The 16,665-nt window shown below is 41.1% G+C and overlaps 1 protein-coding gene across 1 annotated transcript in view; it reads right to left on the bottom strand.

The window, feature by feature from the left end:
• The window catches only part of THADA (THADA armadillo repeat containing), a 190,949-nt gene extending 177,442 nt beyond the window's left edge, over positions 1–13,507 (bottom strand). The window contains exons 1-12 of the mRNA XM_054397089.1: positions 13,432–13,507; positions 10,251–10,345; positions 9,691–9,821; positions 8,359–8,507; positions 8,174–8,206; positions 7,297–7,349; positions 6,206–6,392; positions 5,415–5,509; positions 4,918–5,138; positions 3,384–4,075; positions 2,604–2,755; positions 2,308–2,463 (exon numbers count right to left, since the gene is read on the bottom strand). Of these exons, the coding sequence (XP_054253064.1) occupies positions 2,308–2,463; positions 2,604–2,755; positions 3,384–4,075; positions 4,918–5,138; positions 5,415–5,509; positions 6,206–6,392; positions 7,297–7,349; positions 8,174–8,206; positions 8,359–8,507; positions 9,691–9,821; positions 10,251–10,345; positions 13,432–13,507 (2,040 nt within the window). The remainder of the gene's footprint in view (positions 1–2,307; positions 2,464–2,603; positions 2,756–3,383; positions 4,076–4,917; positions 5,139–5,414; positions 5,510–6,205; positions 6,393–7,296; positions 7,350–8,173; positions 8,207–8,358; positions 8,508–9,690; positions 9,822–10,250; positions 10,346–13,431) is intronic.
• Between the last annotated feature and the right edge of the window lie 3,158 nt (positions 13,508–16,665).

Here is a 16,665-nt window from a genome sequence, read left to right as displayed (position 1 = left end):
CCCTTGCCTTGCTCAACCTTGCTGAAGCCTTGCTTCAAGCCTTGCTGTCTCAAGTTGCCCTGCCCTGCATTGAGTGCCTGGTCCAGAGCCTGTGATAAAGCCACAAGCCATACAGGTGCAAGCCAGAGAAGCCACGAGACTAGAAGCCAGAGTCGCCGAGCCTGCTTCCCCTTGCCACCAGAATCGTGCTGTGCCTCAGTTTACCCAGAACCACACAAGCCCATCGCCAAGAGCGTTGTTAAATGCCCACCATCCGCTGAAGCCAGACCAGCCTGGGACCATGCGGTAAACCTTTCTTGCAGCAATCTGCCGTGCTGTGCCTTACAAGAGCACCCCAAAGCTAATGCAGCAGCAGCAGCATTCCTCATGTGGGTGAAACTAGCTGTGAGTAACTAATTCACTGACCTTTGGGTTTAACGGTTTTTATCGAGCCTCCTCCTGCTGTAACTGAGCACTATCTGCTCTTGGGGACCTTCTCTTTCCAAGTTGTTGCCTCCTAATTTGCATAGAACAGTTTATATTTACCCTAAGACTGCATAATTCCATGGTGAATATATCTTCTAACCATACAATGATCCTTTTTATGAGTTTTGGCATATTTCACAATAAAGGGTTACTGGTTTTATTAATACCCATTTGCCATATCATTTATTAATTATTATTGTGAGGGTATTAATTTATTCCTCCCCTTGACCACAACAGTCCCTCTCTGTTGAGCATCTTTCCAGCCTCTCTTCCCATGCCTGTAACACTGCTTGGGGTTGATGCAGCCACAGTACAGAACCTGGCATTTAGCTTTATTAAAACTGATACAGTTGGTATTGGCCCGCTGATCAAGTCTGTCCAGAGCCTTTCTATCCTCAAGTCAATCAACACTTCCACCTAGGTTGGTGTAGCCTGCAAACTTAATGAGGGTACACTCAATCCCCTCATCCAGAGCATTGATAAAGACATTAAACAGGACTGGGCTCAGTACTGAGGCCTGGGGAACACCACTCATGACTGGCTGCCAACTGGATTTAACTCCATTCACCACCACTCTTTGGCCTGGCCATCCATCCAGTGTTTGATCCAGCAGAGTGTACATCTATCCAGGCCATGAGCAAGCAGTTATTTTCTGTGGAACATATGTTCCTCTGTAAAAAAGCTCAATGCACATAACTTTTAAAGCTTCAGTGTCTAGAGTTTGAGTCACCTCTTTTATTACCCACTACTATTTTCTTTCTTATTGCACTCCCTGCAACACAATTTTTCCATGTTATGTTCCTCAGTCTACACCAGGCAAGAATGGAAAGGATGGACTTTTCTTTATATCAAACATATTCTCTATTTTTTTCCCATCTCAAATTAATTATTTTCTCCTTCCACACTGCTTGCTTTTGCCAGTAACATCTTCCAAAATGTTCTTCATATATACATGGTTTCCTCATTTAATCCACATCCTTCTACATGTGACCTTGGCAACTTCCAGGTTTGCATTCTCAATCCCCACAGACTGTAACAGCACAGCCTTCACAACACTCCTCTACCTTGTCTTCCAAGTCAGGTTACTGAGTCTGATCAAGAAACTCAATTTGCCTGAGGTCTGGTAAGGGTTTGGTAAGCCTACATAAACACACACTTAGTCCGCAATTGCAACACAAAATTCAGGGCATACTCCCACAGCATGTAGCTTTTCTATTACTAAAGTTGGAACACCTCTGCTACAAAGACAGGCTGAGAGAACTGGGGTTGTTCAGCCTGGAGAAGAGAAGGCTCCAAGGAGACCTAATAACAACCTTCCAATACCTGAAGGTGGCGTACAAGAAGCATGGACAGATACTGTTTACAAAGGCCTGTAGTGATAGGACGAGGGGCAATGGCTTCAAATTAGAGAAGAATGGATTTAGATTGGATATTAGGAACAAGTTCTTTACCATGAGGGTAGTGGAACACTAGAACAGGTTGCCCCAGAGAAGTGATTTGGGCCCCATCCTTGGAGATATTCAAGGTGAGGCTCAAGAGGGCTCTAGGCAACCTGATCTTGTTGAAGATGCCCAAGTTTACTGCAGAGGGGGTTGGACTAGATGACCTTTAGGGGTCCCTTCCAACCCAGACCATTATATGATTCTATGATATGTTGATAAAGATTAAGTAACACTCTACCATTAAACAAAAATTTGATCTTGAAGCCATCCTTGCCTGCAATGACTACCACCAGTTAGTTGAGTAATACATTGCACATAGTCCTGGTCTTAGAGCTTCTACTCTTTCAGATAAGCAACTTTATAACACGCTCATCAGACATTATTTATAGTTTGAAATTACCTTTCTCAGTAAAGAACCTATCTGTTGCCTTACTGAAGGAGACTGGTTGTTCAAGTTGTACATCAGAAAAAAATGAATTAGTTCCATTTCTTCCACAGACACAATTTCCGTGCTACGATGAGTTTCGCAAAGCAAACCTAAAGCATCAATGCAAACCTGAAAGATATTTAGATGTTAACCACAAAAGAGTTACAGACACCTATGATGACATCTGTTTTAACAGAACGCTGACACAGTATTTAGGATCAGAGCAATTTTTCTAATTAAAAGATATACAAAAACAGTTGTCCCTTTACCTGATTGCGCTGATGAACTAGACCCTGTTTTATACATGCAGTGGATACAAGACCATTGCTGATCATATTTGAAAGTTCCAGGTGTCCATGAGCCCTGGCTGTTCTTAGGCATGCCATTAATGCTCCAAGAGCTCCTCTAGTACTGCAAGAGTCTAAAGAAAATGAAAGCCAGTAATAATTATAGTTCAATTAACATAAACAATGTACTAATTGCAATGCTTGTCAGTAAATCCCAATGCTTCCAGCATGTGACCCTTATTCCCCTTTCACTTTTTACTCAATAAACCCCAACAGTTTCTGTCATAGATTAAATTAGTTCTAAATCACCTGATTTCCAAAAACCTTTGTCCTGAACATGCCAAAAAAGAACCTTGAGGTCTCAAAAGCCCTCATTTTAGAATTACACTAAATTATGCAGAAATTACAAGACGATCAAAAATCTCATATCCACATACTTGCAACAAAAAGCAATCTGTAAAGCCCTGTTTCAGGACATGCCCGTGTAAAAAGTAAACAGAAAAGTAACAAAATAACAGTGTTAAAAAATAGCAATATGTAAATCTTGGCATGTAAAGAGAACAGTAAGGAACCCACAGTTAGAATAGCAATTACTGCTTATGGCATGCAGACACACTTATGATTATTATGAATTTCCCCTTGAACTATTAACAACAATAATAACCATCTGGGATTTTTCTCCCAAATTATTATTACTAGTAATAACAGAAGATCACTTAAAAAAAATAATCATAATCACAAGTACAGTATGTATTTTCTTACCTAGATTAGCATCTGCAGAAGCCTGAAGAATTCTTATCATGTAGTTCAGACTGTTGGGGCTACATTTGAGCAATTTTGGTAAATAGTAATCTGTTATATAAGCAGTTTGGTCATGGTTCCCTTCACACAGTATTACTAAAAGAGGAGAAACCCAGGTGTCATGCCACTGGTCAATCCAAGTGCTTTCTGGAAAGTTCAAAGTAAAATGGGCTTTGTGATTTGTAAACATGATTTCCAAAAGATCACTAGCATAGGGTGCAAGAGACTGATCATTCATCACATCCAAGATTTGTGCTGGAATTGTTCTGTCCAACTGTAGTATATATTCAGTGCCCATACACTTCACAAGACAGCCAAGACAAGCATATTTCCCTTTTACGTGCCATTCCAAGCTCAGCAAACGATTTAACAGCCTTGCAAAAAATGGGTCTGATTTTTCATTGGATCCAGTAACAGTGTTTCGGTGTATCTGAAGAAGATTCTTGAATATCAATTTGGTTTGATGTCTAACAGCATCCAGAGGGTGTTCCCAGTGTGTATAAATGTATTCCAGCAACTTCCCAATTAGGTCAGAATTCCCATTAAGTTTGAATTTTAGATTTGGGGAACATGAAACAAGGGCAGCCAGTGCTGAATTAGTCCAAATAGCAAGGATTCTAGACAAAGACGTTGCCATACTAGATTCTTTTAACCTTAAAAAAAAAAAAAAACAAACACAAACCCACAAAGCTCATTATTTGCATTTGACCATTTTTTCAAAAAAATATTATTTCATAAGAAGTATTCATCACGTTAGTTTACATTACACTAGAGCACATAAGGAGACACTAACCGCTGGCTGAACAAAAGAGTCAACACAAAAAGGAGGTGGCAAACCAGATGTTGCAAAGTTACCAAGACACTTAGTTACCTTACATGCTGTTCACTGGTCACAACTACAACTTCTAAATAGGAGGAAAAGAAAACTGACAAGCTACTATGCTTGCTATTTTTAAAACAAAAATTAAAATTAATATCCACATATTTGAGAAGGTGTTATATTATTGCATGCCTCATGAAAGTAGAAGGAAAACTTTTTACTGCCATATAAAACCTTAAAGTCAGTACCATGTGCATGAAAACAAAATCACAAGAATTACCTCCAAGGCAGGAACAAAGGTTAAACTAAATACACATTTTAATCTCCTATCCAGTAGTGTTGGTAGTCCAAGCAATCGATGCTTGCAACCAGAAAAAATAATTTAATGCCATCCTACTTCAAGTAATTCTATTCATTGGCACATTTTGTTGTCCTCTGTACTTTTGAAAGCATAGAAGCCGATGTTTTATTTTAGCATGCAGGAGAAAACTGCAACTTCGAACTATGTAGGCAATATCAAAACATTATACTTTTCAAACTGAGAGAGTTATTCTGGATCTATTAAAAAGATTACATGATCCATCAAAGAAACTAATATCTTTACATTGAAAACCTCAAAGAGATGTTCTAACAGGACCATATGAGCCATGCAAACAAATCAAATTACAGGCTTACTCTGAACTCAAAGACAACAAGACTGATGCAATATCTAGTAACAGTTTCTCTCCATTTTCACCCATGTTGCCACTCTTCCATTCCAACATAGCCAGTGCTCCATGGCAAAGAAAGAGAAGGACTGAGTCAGGGATTTCTTCCATACACAGAATCCCACAGTTACTCACAAACCACGCTGGCACGCCTGTGTGTTTCACTGACCCAAGAAGCAAGTCACTGATCTGCAATAACAAAACAACACAGCAGAAGAGAAAAGGTATTTTGTGCATAACTGAGAATCCTAGATCTGAAGAGATTTTTTGTACACTGTTTCCCTCTAATCAAAACCCGAGTCTTATCTCCTACAGCAAGGAGGGAATAAAGGATATACACTCCAGCAAAAGACTGGGTAGGTTGGCAAGTCCCGCTAACCGCATCACCAAAGCCTCTGAACAACATTGGCAGCACTGCTTAACAACATCATGACATTTCAGTCTTTAGTGAAGAAATGTGCTTACCAAGGAAGGTAATTCTTCAACTGGCTCATACATAGCCTTAGCAAACAGAATAACAGCCAGTCCCGAGGCAGACTGGACAGTTTGCAGGAGACTTGCTACATGGCAGAGAAAGATATTTTTCATTAGAGTGCAGCAAACCTTCTGTTCTAGAAATATATGTCAAACTTATAAATATGGTACTGAACTTTCCTAGACTGCTTGCTATTGTATGGTCACAAATCCGTAATGTGTGCCTGGCCAGCAAGAATCAATTAATTTATACTCTATTGTAACAGGACTATTCATATCTTTTAACAGATAGAAAATACAGACCAGCCCAGTAAGATAAGGATTGTGTCACAGCTTATTGACATTTATATTAAATTTATATTAAAGTTATATTTATATTAAATTCTACTGTACAAAAATATCTGTATAGAAGTAAGCATAGTTAGTTACACTGCACTAATAAATAGTTCTGACAGCATAACTGATATGGATACATATATTTTTTGTAGGCACAGACATTCAGTGAGTCTCAAAAGTATTTCTGTTTCTAATTTGTTAGTAAGGGCAAGTAAGAGGAAATACGTTGGGGCTTTTGTAGTAAGACAAGTTAAACTGTACACCTCAAAATTATGACCTACAAACCACAGCTTGTTGAAAGACCTACTACAGTTCTATTACCATTAATCTCATCTGGTCCTATTTCCACTCAGGCTAAACTTAAGTTTTCATACAGACATTGTTTTTTCTGCAAAGACACACTGGCTTAACTGAAAATATTTGGGTTTTAATGTTACTATGCTTACCATCCATTAGGAAGTTTGTGGAGGTTTTCAGTAAACTACACATACTTTGCCACACAGAAGACTCATGGTGTTTCCAAAGACTACCCTGGATATTTTCTGGTAGTTTCTGCACAAGCATCATTGACACTTTAATGCCTATCAGTAAATCATGCATCAACTGAGTCTGAACAATATGATTTCCATGCTTCTTTCTGCAGAAAACAGACAAGACAGGCATGGACATTAACAGGAAATGAAGAGCGTTTTTCACCACCCACAGAAAACTACATTTGGCCAACTTCAGACAGGATTAATGGTTAAAACTAATTTATTGAGTTGACAAGATAGATAACTATAGGAAAACAAAAAAAACTCAAGGGCAGTGTTTTAAAATGAAGTTAACAAACATAATGACATGTTTTGCTACAATTTCTGCAGGTTCCTCTGGCAAATTTTCACTTAGTTGATTCTGTCTGAGCAGAGCTGATCTTTTCCAGAAACTTTCCTAAAAGACCAATAGAACACAGTGTTGCCCCTTTCTCATTTTTCCTGTATGTCTAAAACATATTCCTAGACTTTCTTCTAACATAAAGACAGACAACATGTAAGTTTTTAATGTATAAGACATTCAATTAAGGACCCTTCTCCTCTGGGTATTTGATGAGACAACATAGTGAAGAGGCTTGTCTTTATGCAATGGTGGAAATGTCAAAAAATTAAATGATGACTGCTATAAAGGGACTAAACAGAGTATCAATACTGAATTAAACACTCATGGGAAGTGGAAGAGTATTACTCTACCTGAATTTTAATAAGTGTATAGTCACAGTTCAATTAATAAAATCACAATCCAAAGGCTTCCCATAAAAGTAGCAGCTCTAACACAGTATCAGTACTTAAATTTTCTTCCTCTCCTCTCATACTGACACATATTAAAAAAAACCAAAACCACTCAGCAGCAGCCTTTTTAAATTTAAATGTACATATAATTGTAAACCAACATTTCCATCTTTCATCTATGTATGGCTATCAAAGTGATATTCCAAACCATACCAGACTATCTTTCAAGAGTGAAATAAAAACAGATAAAACACAGCTTATATTGAATTCACTTGCCTGTTTTCTTCCTGTATGTCAAGTAGTGACTTCTGCAGAAACTGAAGAACTAGAGAAAAAAATTATGGTATGGATTTATTTAAGAGAAACTGAACATAAAAATTCCAGCAAAGCAACACACATCACAAACAGACACAATGAACAGTTATCCATATAGTGGTGCTTCTTCCACTCCAGGAACAAATTAAACTAACATTTGAGTGCAGACCCAAAGAAGCAAGTGATAAAGCGCAATCTCAAGCTGGTTTGCAACAGTCTGGTAAAAAACAAGTGGATTTTCAACCCATTTCGCCTAATCCTGTGAGGTATTGAGAGTTCTGGTTCCTCAGTGAAAACGACCAAGAGCTAAAGACAGAGCAGCAACAGAAGGTCCACAGGCAGCAGTGAACATTACACGCATGCCGAGAACACGGCATGCAAAATTATCCCATATTACCAAGAGATGAGACTTCTGCTAAATTATTACCAAACAAAATTCCTGCCACAGAAGGCCTAGACTTGCTACAGTCAAGACTCGCTGTTAACAGCTCAGTGTTACCTCATCCAATTTCATCATGAGGCACAGAACAGAGAACACTTCACTTAAAGCAGCATCAACTGCCCCAGCCCTTTGAGAATCACTCACTAGTACATTTTCAGATTTGTATCTAGGTCTGATCAATAAAGCAAGATTGATTCCTGGAAATTAAAGGTACAAACCAAGGTAAAGTCTGTGACAACAAAATGTAGTATGTGAGGGCACTAGTTATTAAAAATTAACCAGGAGGAAATCAGATCTGATAGATCTTTATGCCTACCTCATGTTATTTCTTCACACATACACCCCCACCAGTAATCTACAGTGAAACAGTATTACTATAAATATAAATTTACCTTCTTCAAACAGGTTCTTAATACTTGCTCTACCTAGAGGAAAGAAAACACATTTTAACTACTGAATATTAGCCAATGCTATCTATTTTGCATCAAGTGTAAACATTACTTTATGTGCTGCACCAAGACACAAACTAATGCTGAACCAGTTAAAAAGAAATTCAGGATGTTCAATGTCGTCATACCTAAGCTGAAGTCCTCCATGCAGGAAGCAAGGCTGTCCAACACTTTTCTGTACAAATACACATCTGTGGTTTTCAGTTTCTCCCTAAGGCAGCATACAAAGCTTTGTACAGCTAGTTTCATAAACTGTTCAGGAAGACAATTTAGTGAACTGTAACAGTAAGAAATAGCACAGTTAGCTCATACTCAATGTCAGCTAAAACTCCAATAACAAACACATGTCCAAAGGGCCACCAGGATGATCAGAGGGCTGGAGCACCTCTCCTATGGAGACAGACTGAGAAAGTTGGGGCTGTTCAGTCTGGAGAGGAAAAGGCTCCATGAAGGCCTTACCATGGCCTTCCAGTATCTGAAGGGGGCCTACAAGAAAGCTGGGGAGGGACTTTTTAGGATGTCAGGTAGTGACAGGACTAGGGGGAATGGAGCAAAACCAGAAGTGGGTAGATTCAGATTGGATGTTAGGAAAAAGTTCTTCACCATGAGGGTGGTGAGACACTGGAAAAGGTTGCCCAGGGAAGTGGTGGAAGCCCCATCCCTGGAGGTTTTTAAAGCTAGGCTGCATGTGGCTCTGAGCAACCTCATCTAGTGTGAAGTATCCCTGCCCATGGCAGGGGGATAAGAATTAGGTGACCCTTGAGGTCCCTTCTGGCCCCAACAATTCTACGATGTTGCTTCCTGCATGAAAACATATTCCATTTTAAAAGAAACAGGCATGTGCTAATTTTGGAGCTAGAAAGCCTGTCAAAAAGGTATAAAGCTCTAGCATGCAATCAAATACAGGATGGAAGTCCTGCATCTCTCAGGAGAGCAAACATTTTGGGACATTAAAATGAAGACAGCCAAGCACTGGATCTTAAAACTGTTAAGGTTGTAATAAATTTGCTGAAGAAATACAATAATTTTGCAAGAGAAAAAATTGCAATAAAAGCGGGCAGAAGAAACCAGTTTAGTTGTAGCTCCTCTGAACAGCCCTCTCTTGATGCTGTCAGAGTTGAGATTTTTTTTTTTTAACAGAAGTATTTCAAATTTCTACTCTAATATTGGATTTGAAAGTTCAAAGTGTTAATTACACACTATGGCATCTTTCCAGTAAAGAAATGGATTGAAATAATACTTTGAAGTTATTTATCCAATTATATATATTGTATTATCTATAATTAAGATTTTTAACAAAGCAAGAAAGAAAACCAGTACTTATTCACTTACTAGTACCACAAATTTTAAGTAATTAAACTACAGCAATTAGTAGCACATGCATGGTTACTAATTTCTAGGTAAGAAGTGCATTTAAAAAAAAAAAAAAACCATAAAGGCTTGACTATTCAGTTTTTTACCTTGCTAATACTTTTTTCAAGGGATTCTTCATATTCAGTGAAAAATACATCTCTCCCAAAATATCCAAACAAGCTTTAACCATGGGATCACATGGAGAGTTTTGATCCATCTTCTTCACCAATGGTATAATCTATAATCAACAGAACATATGATTTACAAAAACTCTATATACTCTCATCACTAACTGAGGCAGAAGGTCCTCTCATCCAAGGGTATGGTGTAAAACTGTCCTCTCTTTACCATGTCCCATTGTGTTTTAAGCATTGAATAATATTCCAAGAACACTTCTAATGTCAAAAATAAAGACATACAAAATAGGAAACTTGGTACTGCTCTGGTTCCATCATCTCCAGTACTGTAGCCCTTGCTAATTTAAGTAACAGAACTATATATCTATCTGCATGCGCAGCCTGAATCACTGCTTTTTACCTGCTCCTAGGAATGTTCAAAACATTATAAAGTTTATTTTAGAATTCTGTTGCAAACTAATAGTTGTCAAGGGTTAGGGCACATGACAGACTGTCATTAAGCAAACACCACACTAACAGTGAAGTCTTACTTGTTTAATACACTGGATCTGCTGGATGCCATTGCTTAGCTGTGCACAGTGCAAAAGCAGAGATGCCAGGTTTTGCTCTCCATCCTTTGAAAACCCTGCATTTGGAAGATGACACTTTTTAGAAAGGAATTACAGTAAGTGATACAAAGGATTTTTAATTTATCATATAAAAATCACTGCATAATTCTTAGGGGGCTCTCCTGTTTCATTAAACCTGCTGGTGTCACAATCCATTAAGTTACACCACCTCAGCACCAATTTTTTTCTAACAAAAAACCACCTGCTTCACAGCAACACAATAGTAGGTAGTATCTTCAGTGTGAAGACCAGTTTCATAAAAATCACAGCATGGTTGAAGCTGGAAGGGACCTCTGGAGGTCACCTGATCCAACTCACCTGGTGCTGAATGGGTGTTCCCAGAGAAGCTACGGGAGTTTTAAACCTGGCAAAACTAGAAGAGGCTCTCAGACTGCGAGCTGCGAGGCAACCGGTCTTTTTGCTCGTTAGCACCAGCGAGTGAGGCGCAAGAGGGAGGGGCGTGCTCAGACAGCTGGGAGCGCCTGGCCATTGGTACAGGCAGGCTAACCTCCCAGACTGCTCCAGCCCCCCAAGCGGGGATAGCGCATTGTCCAGCCAGCAGCCGTCCCAGCCAAAACCCACCAGCCGTGAAGGAAGTCACCCCACTCTCACTGAGGAGTCGTTCTGCCGTGCCCTGCAAACCTCGGTGGCAAGGCTTTCCCACCCAAGCGGGAAGCCCTTTCTCAGCAACGCACTCCATGGACCAAGCTGCAAAAGCCTCCGAAAGTTTCCCCAGAAGGCACCAGGAACTTTTACTCTGGGACAAACAGCAGCCACACAGCACAGCACCAAGCGGTCAGTGCCATTTTCGATTTCCTTATTACGGCACATCCGTGTCATAATTTGTGGACTATAAACACAGTATCAAGGAAAGATTTCGCAAAAGTTCTTAGTTCGTGAGTAAACCAAATATTTCCTTATAAAGTTACTATGAAGATACGTGCCAAGCTGCTGTTTGTGGGCTTGCTGGTCGCACTCTCTCCTCAAGTTTTTTTTCTCTAAATTTCTAAATTCTCTAATTCATCTAAATTGTTCAAATTGCCCATATATATACATTCTGTAGAGATAGTTCTTCCAACTGAATACTGGTACTTTCTCTGCAGCTCATTCATAACTATAATATTTATAACACACCTAGAGCAGGCTGCCCAGGACTACAGCCAGACAGCTTTGAATACCTTCAACAACAGACTCCACAACTTCCCTAGGAAACCTGTGCCAGTGCTCAGAACATCTTGTGTTTTACTTTGTGCCCATGCCTCCTATCCCATCACTGTTCAACACAGAAAAAAGCCCAGCTCTGTTCACTTTACATCCTTCCTTCAGATGTATTTTACACATTGATAAGATCCCCTGCTAAGCCTTCTCTTCATCACACTGAAAAGTCCCAGCTCTCTCAGCCTTTCCTCATAGAAGACATCCAGCAGCACCAGCCCTTCACTAGACTTTCTCCAGCATGGTTTTTATGTTGTTGGGTTTTTTTAAAGATCACTGTAAGTTTATCTCATTAAACAATAATAAAAAATAAAAAAATAAATTAACTTTTTTTTTTAAAGGCACAAAATAAAAGAGTGTTTGAACAGCACATTTAAATCAAGTTCACTACAGGAAATATAAAGACTAGGAAAATACACTTAAAATTATGTCCAGAGATTCTTTGCAACCACAACTGTTCTGTGATTCTTTAAAACTCAGTGCTATCCCACATACTATAGCTAGCACTTTGGGTAGCACTGCAAGTGGGATTACAAATAGGAGCTCCTATCACCTTGTCATGGTAGGTCCATGACATGGTCCAGTACAAACGCAGACCGGCCTTAAGATGGTCCCTTTCTCTCCCCTCCTTCCTGCAGAAATACAGGGCAACACAGGAAAAAGAACAAAAGGGACAGGACCCCTGCCTGTCTGGTAAACAAGTTGTTTACCTGGGATAGGAGCATGTACACTGACCACTGCTCCCCCAGAAACAAGGCCTTTGTTTCTGCCTTTTATGGTTATAGCCTGGCAGAACGCCTTTCCACTGGGCAGCTACATGTTAGCTTCAGTGCCCCATTGGACCAATCTGGTCCAGGTATATATATAGGTTGACTTGGTAGTCACCTTTGCCTTGCTTCAAGCCTTGCTCTTGAACCTACTTGGACCCATCGTGTAGAAGCTGCCTCAAGTTACCCTGCCCTGCCTCGAGCATCTGGTCCAGAGCCTGGGATAAAGCCGCGGCCATACACAGCAATCCGGAGAAGCCACAAGCCTAGAAGCCAGATCTACCTAGCAACCAGATCCACCTAGCCCGCTTCTCTTTGCCACTAGAGTTGTGCCATGCCTCAGTTTACCCAGAGACCAAGCAAGTGCCCATCACAAGAAGTGTCATCAATTGCCCGCTGTCCGCTGAAGCCAGATCAGCCTGGAACAACATGTCAAACCCTTCTTGCCGGCAATCTGCTGTGCCAGCGCCGTACTACAGAACCCCAATGCTTCATTGCTAATACAGCAGTCGCAGCATCCCCCGTGTGGGTAAAACCAGCTGTGAGTAATTAATTCATTGCCCTTTTGGCGTAAGGGTCCTTACCGAGTCTCCCCCCACTGTAACTGAGCACTATCTGCTCTCAGGGACCTTCTGTTTCCAACGTATTGCCTCCTAATTTGCATATAATTGTTTGTATTTTGCCATAAGACTATATATTCCCATTGTAAATATATATTCCAACTGTACAATGATCCTATTTAATGAGTTTGGAAATTTTAATATTAATAAAAATTAATTACTAATATTTTTATTAATACCCGTTTGCCATATTGTTTATCATTGTAAGGGTAATTACTTAATAATCCCCTTTACTACACACCTTCCCATGAATGATGAAACAAAAGAGTTTTCCAAACAAATATATGGTGCTCTAAAGCATTCTTCTAACTCTGTCAAGGTAAGAAGTCACTGTCATTACAAAATAAAAATAAAAATAAACCACAAACACACCTAAAACCCACAAGACACAACCACCAAAAATAAAATGTAAGGGGGAAAAATATATCCATTTCAGTAGCTACGCAAAGGCATTCAACAGAAAACGAAATTACACAAGCCAGACAAAAACATTCAGCTTACTTTGAAGTTTTTCAAGATGCTGTTGATCGAAAAAAAATGCATCCACCTGAATTTCCTTCTTCTTCTTTAAAACCATTTTAGCTAATTGATAAACCTGCTAAAAAATAAATAAAATTGTTTTAAAAGCATAATTACAAATACTTCCTATGATAATGGTCTTTTTACCATCCTGAAATAACGTTTATTGCATTATCTGTGCAATTTGTACTTTTTCCTGATAATGGCTGTCTTTACAAAATTCAATTATTTCAAGCATTTTGCCCAAAATTCACCCAGCCTTCATAACACAACATGGAAGTCACAGAAAACAGGATTAGCTGGATGAACAACAAACTGCGTCAGTGGAGTTTTTACTGCACCCTTTATGTAGTCTGCAGCATGCCTCTGTATAAGTTTGAAAACATCACGCAGAAGCATGGAAACACCACACAATTTCTGTCGCTCTATTCTTCACAAATCACTTCAGTTGCATTAAACATAGAACTGTGGAGCAATGCAGTTTTGTTTCTTTAAAATATATCAACCAAGCGTGCATTTGTGATAACGGATATTGCAAATAGTAATTTATTTTTCTGCCTTAAGATAATGACAATTTTAGGTGCACTAGTTTCACTGGTCATTATCACAGAACAGCTGAGGTTGGAAGGGGCTCTGGAGGTCATCTGGTTCAATCCCCTGCTAAAGCTAGGCCACGGGGACACAAGACCATACCCAGGCAGCTTTTTTATGTTTCCAAGGATGGAGACTCCACAACCTCTATGGACAACCTGTGCCAGTGCTGGAACAGTCTCACACATCTAATGCTTCTTGATGTTCAGAGGAACCCTCCTTGTGTTTGTCTGTGCCTATGGCCTCCTGTCTCGGCACTAACCACCACTGAAGAGAGTCCTGCTCCATCTTTTTTGCACCCTGCCTCTACGTATGTATATACCTCCCAGTCTATTATCTGGTCCCAGCTGGCAGTAATCAGAAAACACAATTCCTTTTATTTTATTCTAGAAACAGGTGGCCTCGACCTTTTTCCCCAGGCAGGAGGGGAATCACCACGGCAACACGACGGCAATTACCAGCGTGCTAGTGCCCAGCTGGGCAGCAAGGCCGGTGCCTATGCTGGGTAACCAACACGCGAGTCCCACCAACCTTCGAGCGGCCTAGGAGGAGCCTGATTTACAGCGTCTCCCGGGCCCCGCTGCGGTACAAGCGCTTCACGCTCTCCCTGACCGTCCGAGACCACCGAGTAACACCGAACCCAGAGCAGCACCCACCGCGCAGCCAGACCAGGCGAGTCGCACCCGCCGCCGACTCAGGCGCAGCCCCGGGGATACGCCCGCCCCAGTGGCCTCACAGCGGGCGGCAGCGCAGATCCGGTGCGCAGCGGGACCGGGGTAAACGGAGGTAGAACAGCCGGCCCCAAAACCACTGCCATGGAAGCCGCGGCGGAGGAAAAATGCAAAAAGAGAAACGGAAGCTCATCTCTCACTCGCCGGCACACTCACCTGCGGGCGCCACTCCCCTTCCGGTCTCCACCGCCCCGCCCACACCACGTGCCACCCGTCGCCAACCAGGACGTGGGGGCCGCTCCGGGGGTGCTCTTCGCCTCCGGCATGGCCCCCGACAGCGGACTCTCGCGCCGCCTCACGCGGCGACCGACTGATCGACTTGGTGCTGCTGAGGAGCCTCGGCAGAAACCTGCTGACGCTACTGCGGCGAAACGGTAGCCGGCCGTTCGCCATCCGACTGCGCTGTGACTCAACATGTAGATGGGTTTCTCTGGAAAATACTGGCGTTCACTAAAAGATAAACCAACAGGAGAGCCGCCGGCCTGTGAGGCACGACTAGCTTTCCTTACTCTACTCTTAACTTTGGGAAAAATTGGTGGTAGCTTGATGTGTCTCATGATGGCACCCCCTCTTCGGTTCCCCGCCGTCATTTGTCATGTGCCCTCGATGAACACACGGGCTGGAGGCATCCCTCGAGCCGGCTGCATTTCGGAGCCAGAGAACGCAAACGTCAGCTAAGTATCCAATGCCAATCATGCTCCTCTAGGCACGAATCCTTCCCTCTTTGTTTTTGTTTTTTTTTTTTTCCTCTAAGGAGCTTCTGCTTCTCCTTAGAGCATGAAGAAGCACTTTGCAAAAATCCAATAAAAATCATTTGAAAAGAGCTCTTCATTTCATTTAAACTTCTATTACCTAGGTTGGACCAGATAATTCTTGAGGTCACTTCCAACCTGGCATTCTATGATTCTATGATTTGTTTGCTTGCACTTAAACATCTTTACTGATCAGACCTTATTAATCAGTTCTTAATGTGTCACCATTCCCACATTTTCTTAAACTGTAAAATGCTGAACAAAACCCAAGAAGCATTTTCTTTTTAGGTAGAGCAGCTTATTTTTCAGTGTTTTTAAAAGTGTTTTAAGTGTTCAGCAAATATGTTGTGTGACTTTCACAATGCTTCCAGGTCTCATTTGAATAGAATGTAACAAGTAAAAGAATTTGCAATAGGCTGTCAAATGGGATGGTCTTTCCCTGAATTCCCAAGTTGTATCTAACAATCAGATACTTCTCTACTTCCAGCACCCAGACACAATATGGAAGGGAGTAGAAAAATACAGTCTGTAACTACTTGGCTCAGAGACTGGTGCTACAGGCAGGGCTTTGGGTTCTTTGATAATGACTAGTTTTATAGGACACCAGGATGGATGGTACTATGTGGGAGAGGCTTATCTTACAGGGGGAAAAGGATTCTAAGATAAGAACTAGCAGGGTTCATTCACAAAGCTTTAAACTAGAGATGAAGGGGGATGTGGTTATTGCTGGGCTTGCACCAGTGGGGCAGTGTCCTGGTATTATTGTGGGTGGGAAGGCCTCCCACCTCTCCAGGGTGGAATCAGTGTGCTCAGCTCTGTCCCTGAGCTGTCTATACACCAACACACGCAGCATGAGGAATAAACAGGAGGAGTTAGAAATCCATGTGCAATCAAGGGGTTATAATCTAGTGGCAATTACAGAGATAAGGTGGGACAACTCACATGACTGGAATGTGGTTATGGATGTCTATGTCCTTTTTAGGAAAGACAGATCAGCTAAGCGAGGTGGTGGTGGTGCACTCTATGTGAGAGAACAACTGGAATGTGTTGAGTTCAGCCCAGGGGTAGATGAGGGGCAAATTGAGAGTTTATGGGTGAAATTTTTTGGATACTTTAAGATCATTGCAAGTGAAGCAGTGAAG

This window comes from Indicator indicator, chromosome 2 (assembly GCF_027791375.1).
Source record: "Indicator indicator isolate 239-I01 chromosome 2, UM_Iind_1.1, whole genome shotgun sequence".
Classification (NCBI taxonomy): Eukaryota; Metazoa; Chordata; class Aves; order Piciformes; family Indicatoridae; genus Indicator; species Indicator indicator.
Note: the sequence above shows the minus strand (reverse complement) of the source record. Positions and strands in the feature narration are given on the sequence as shown.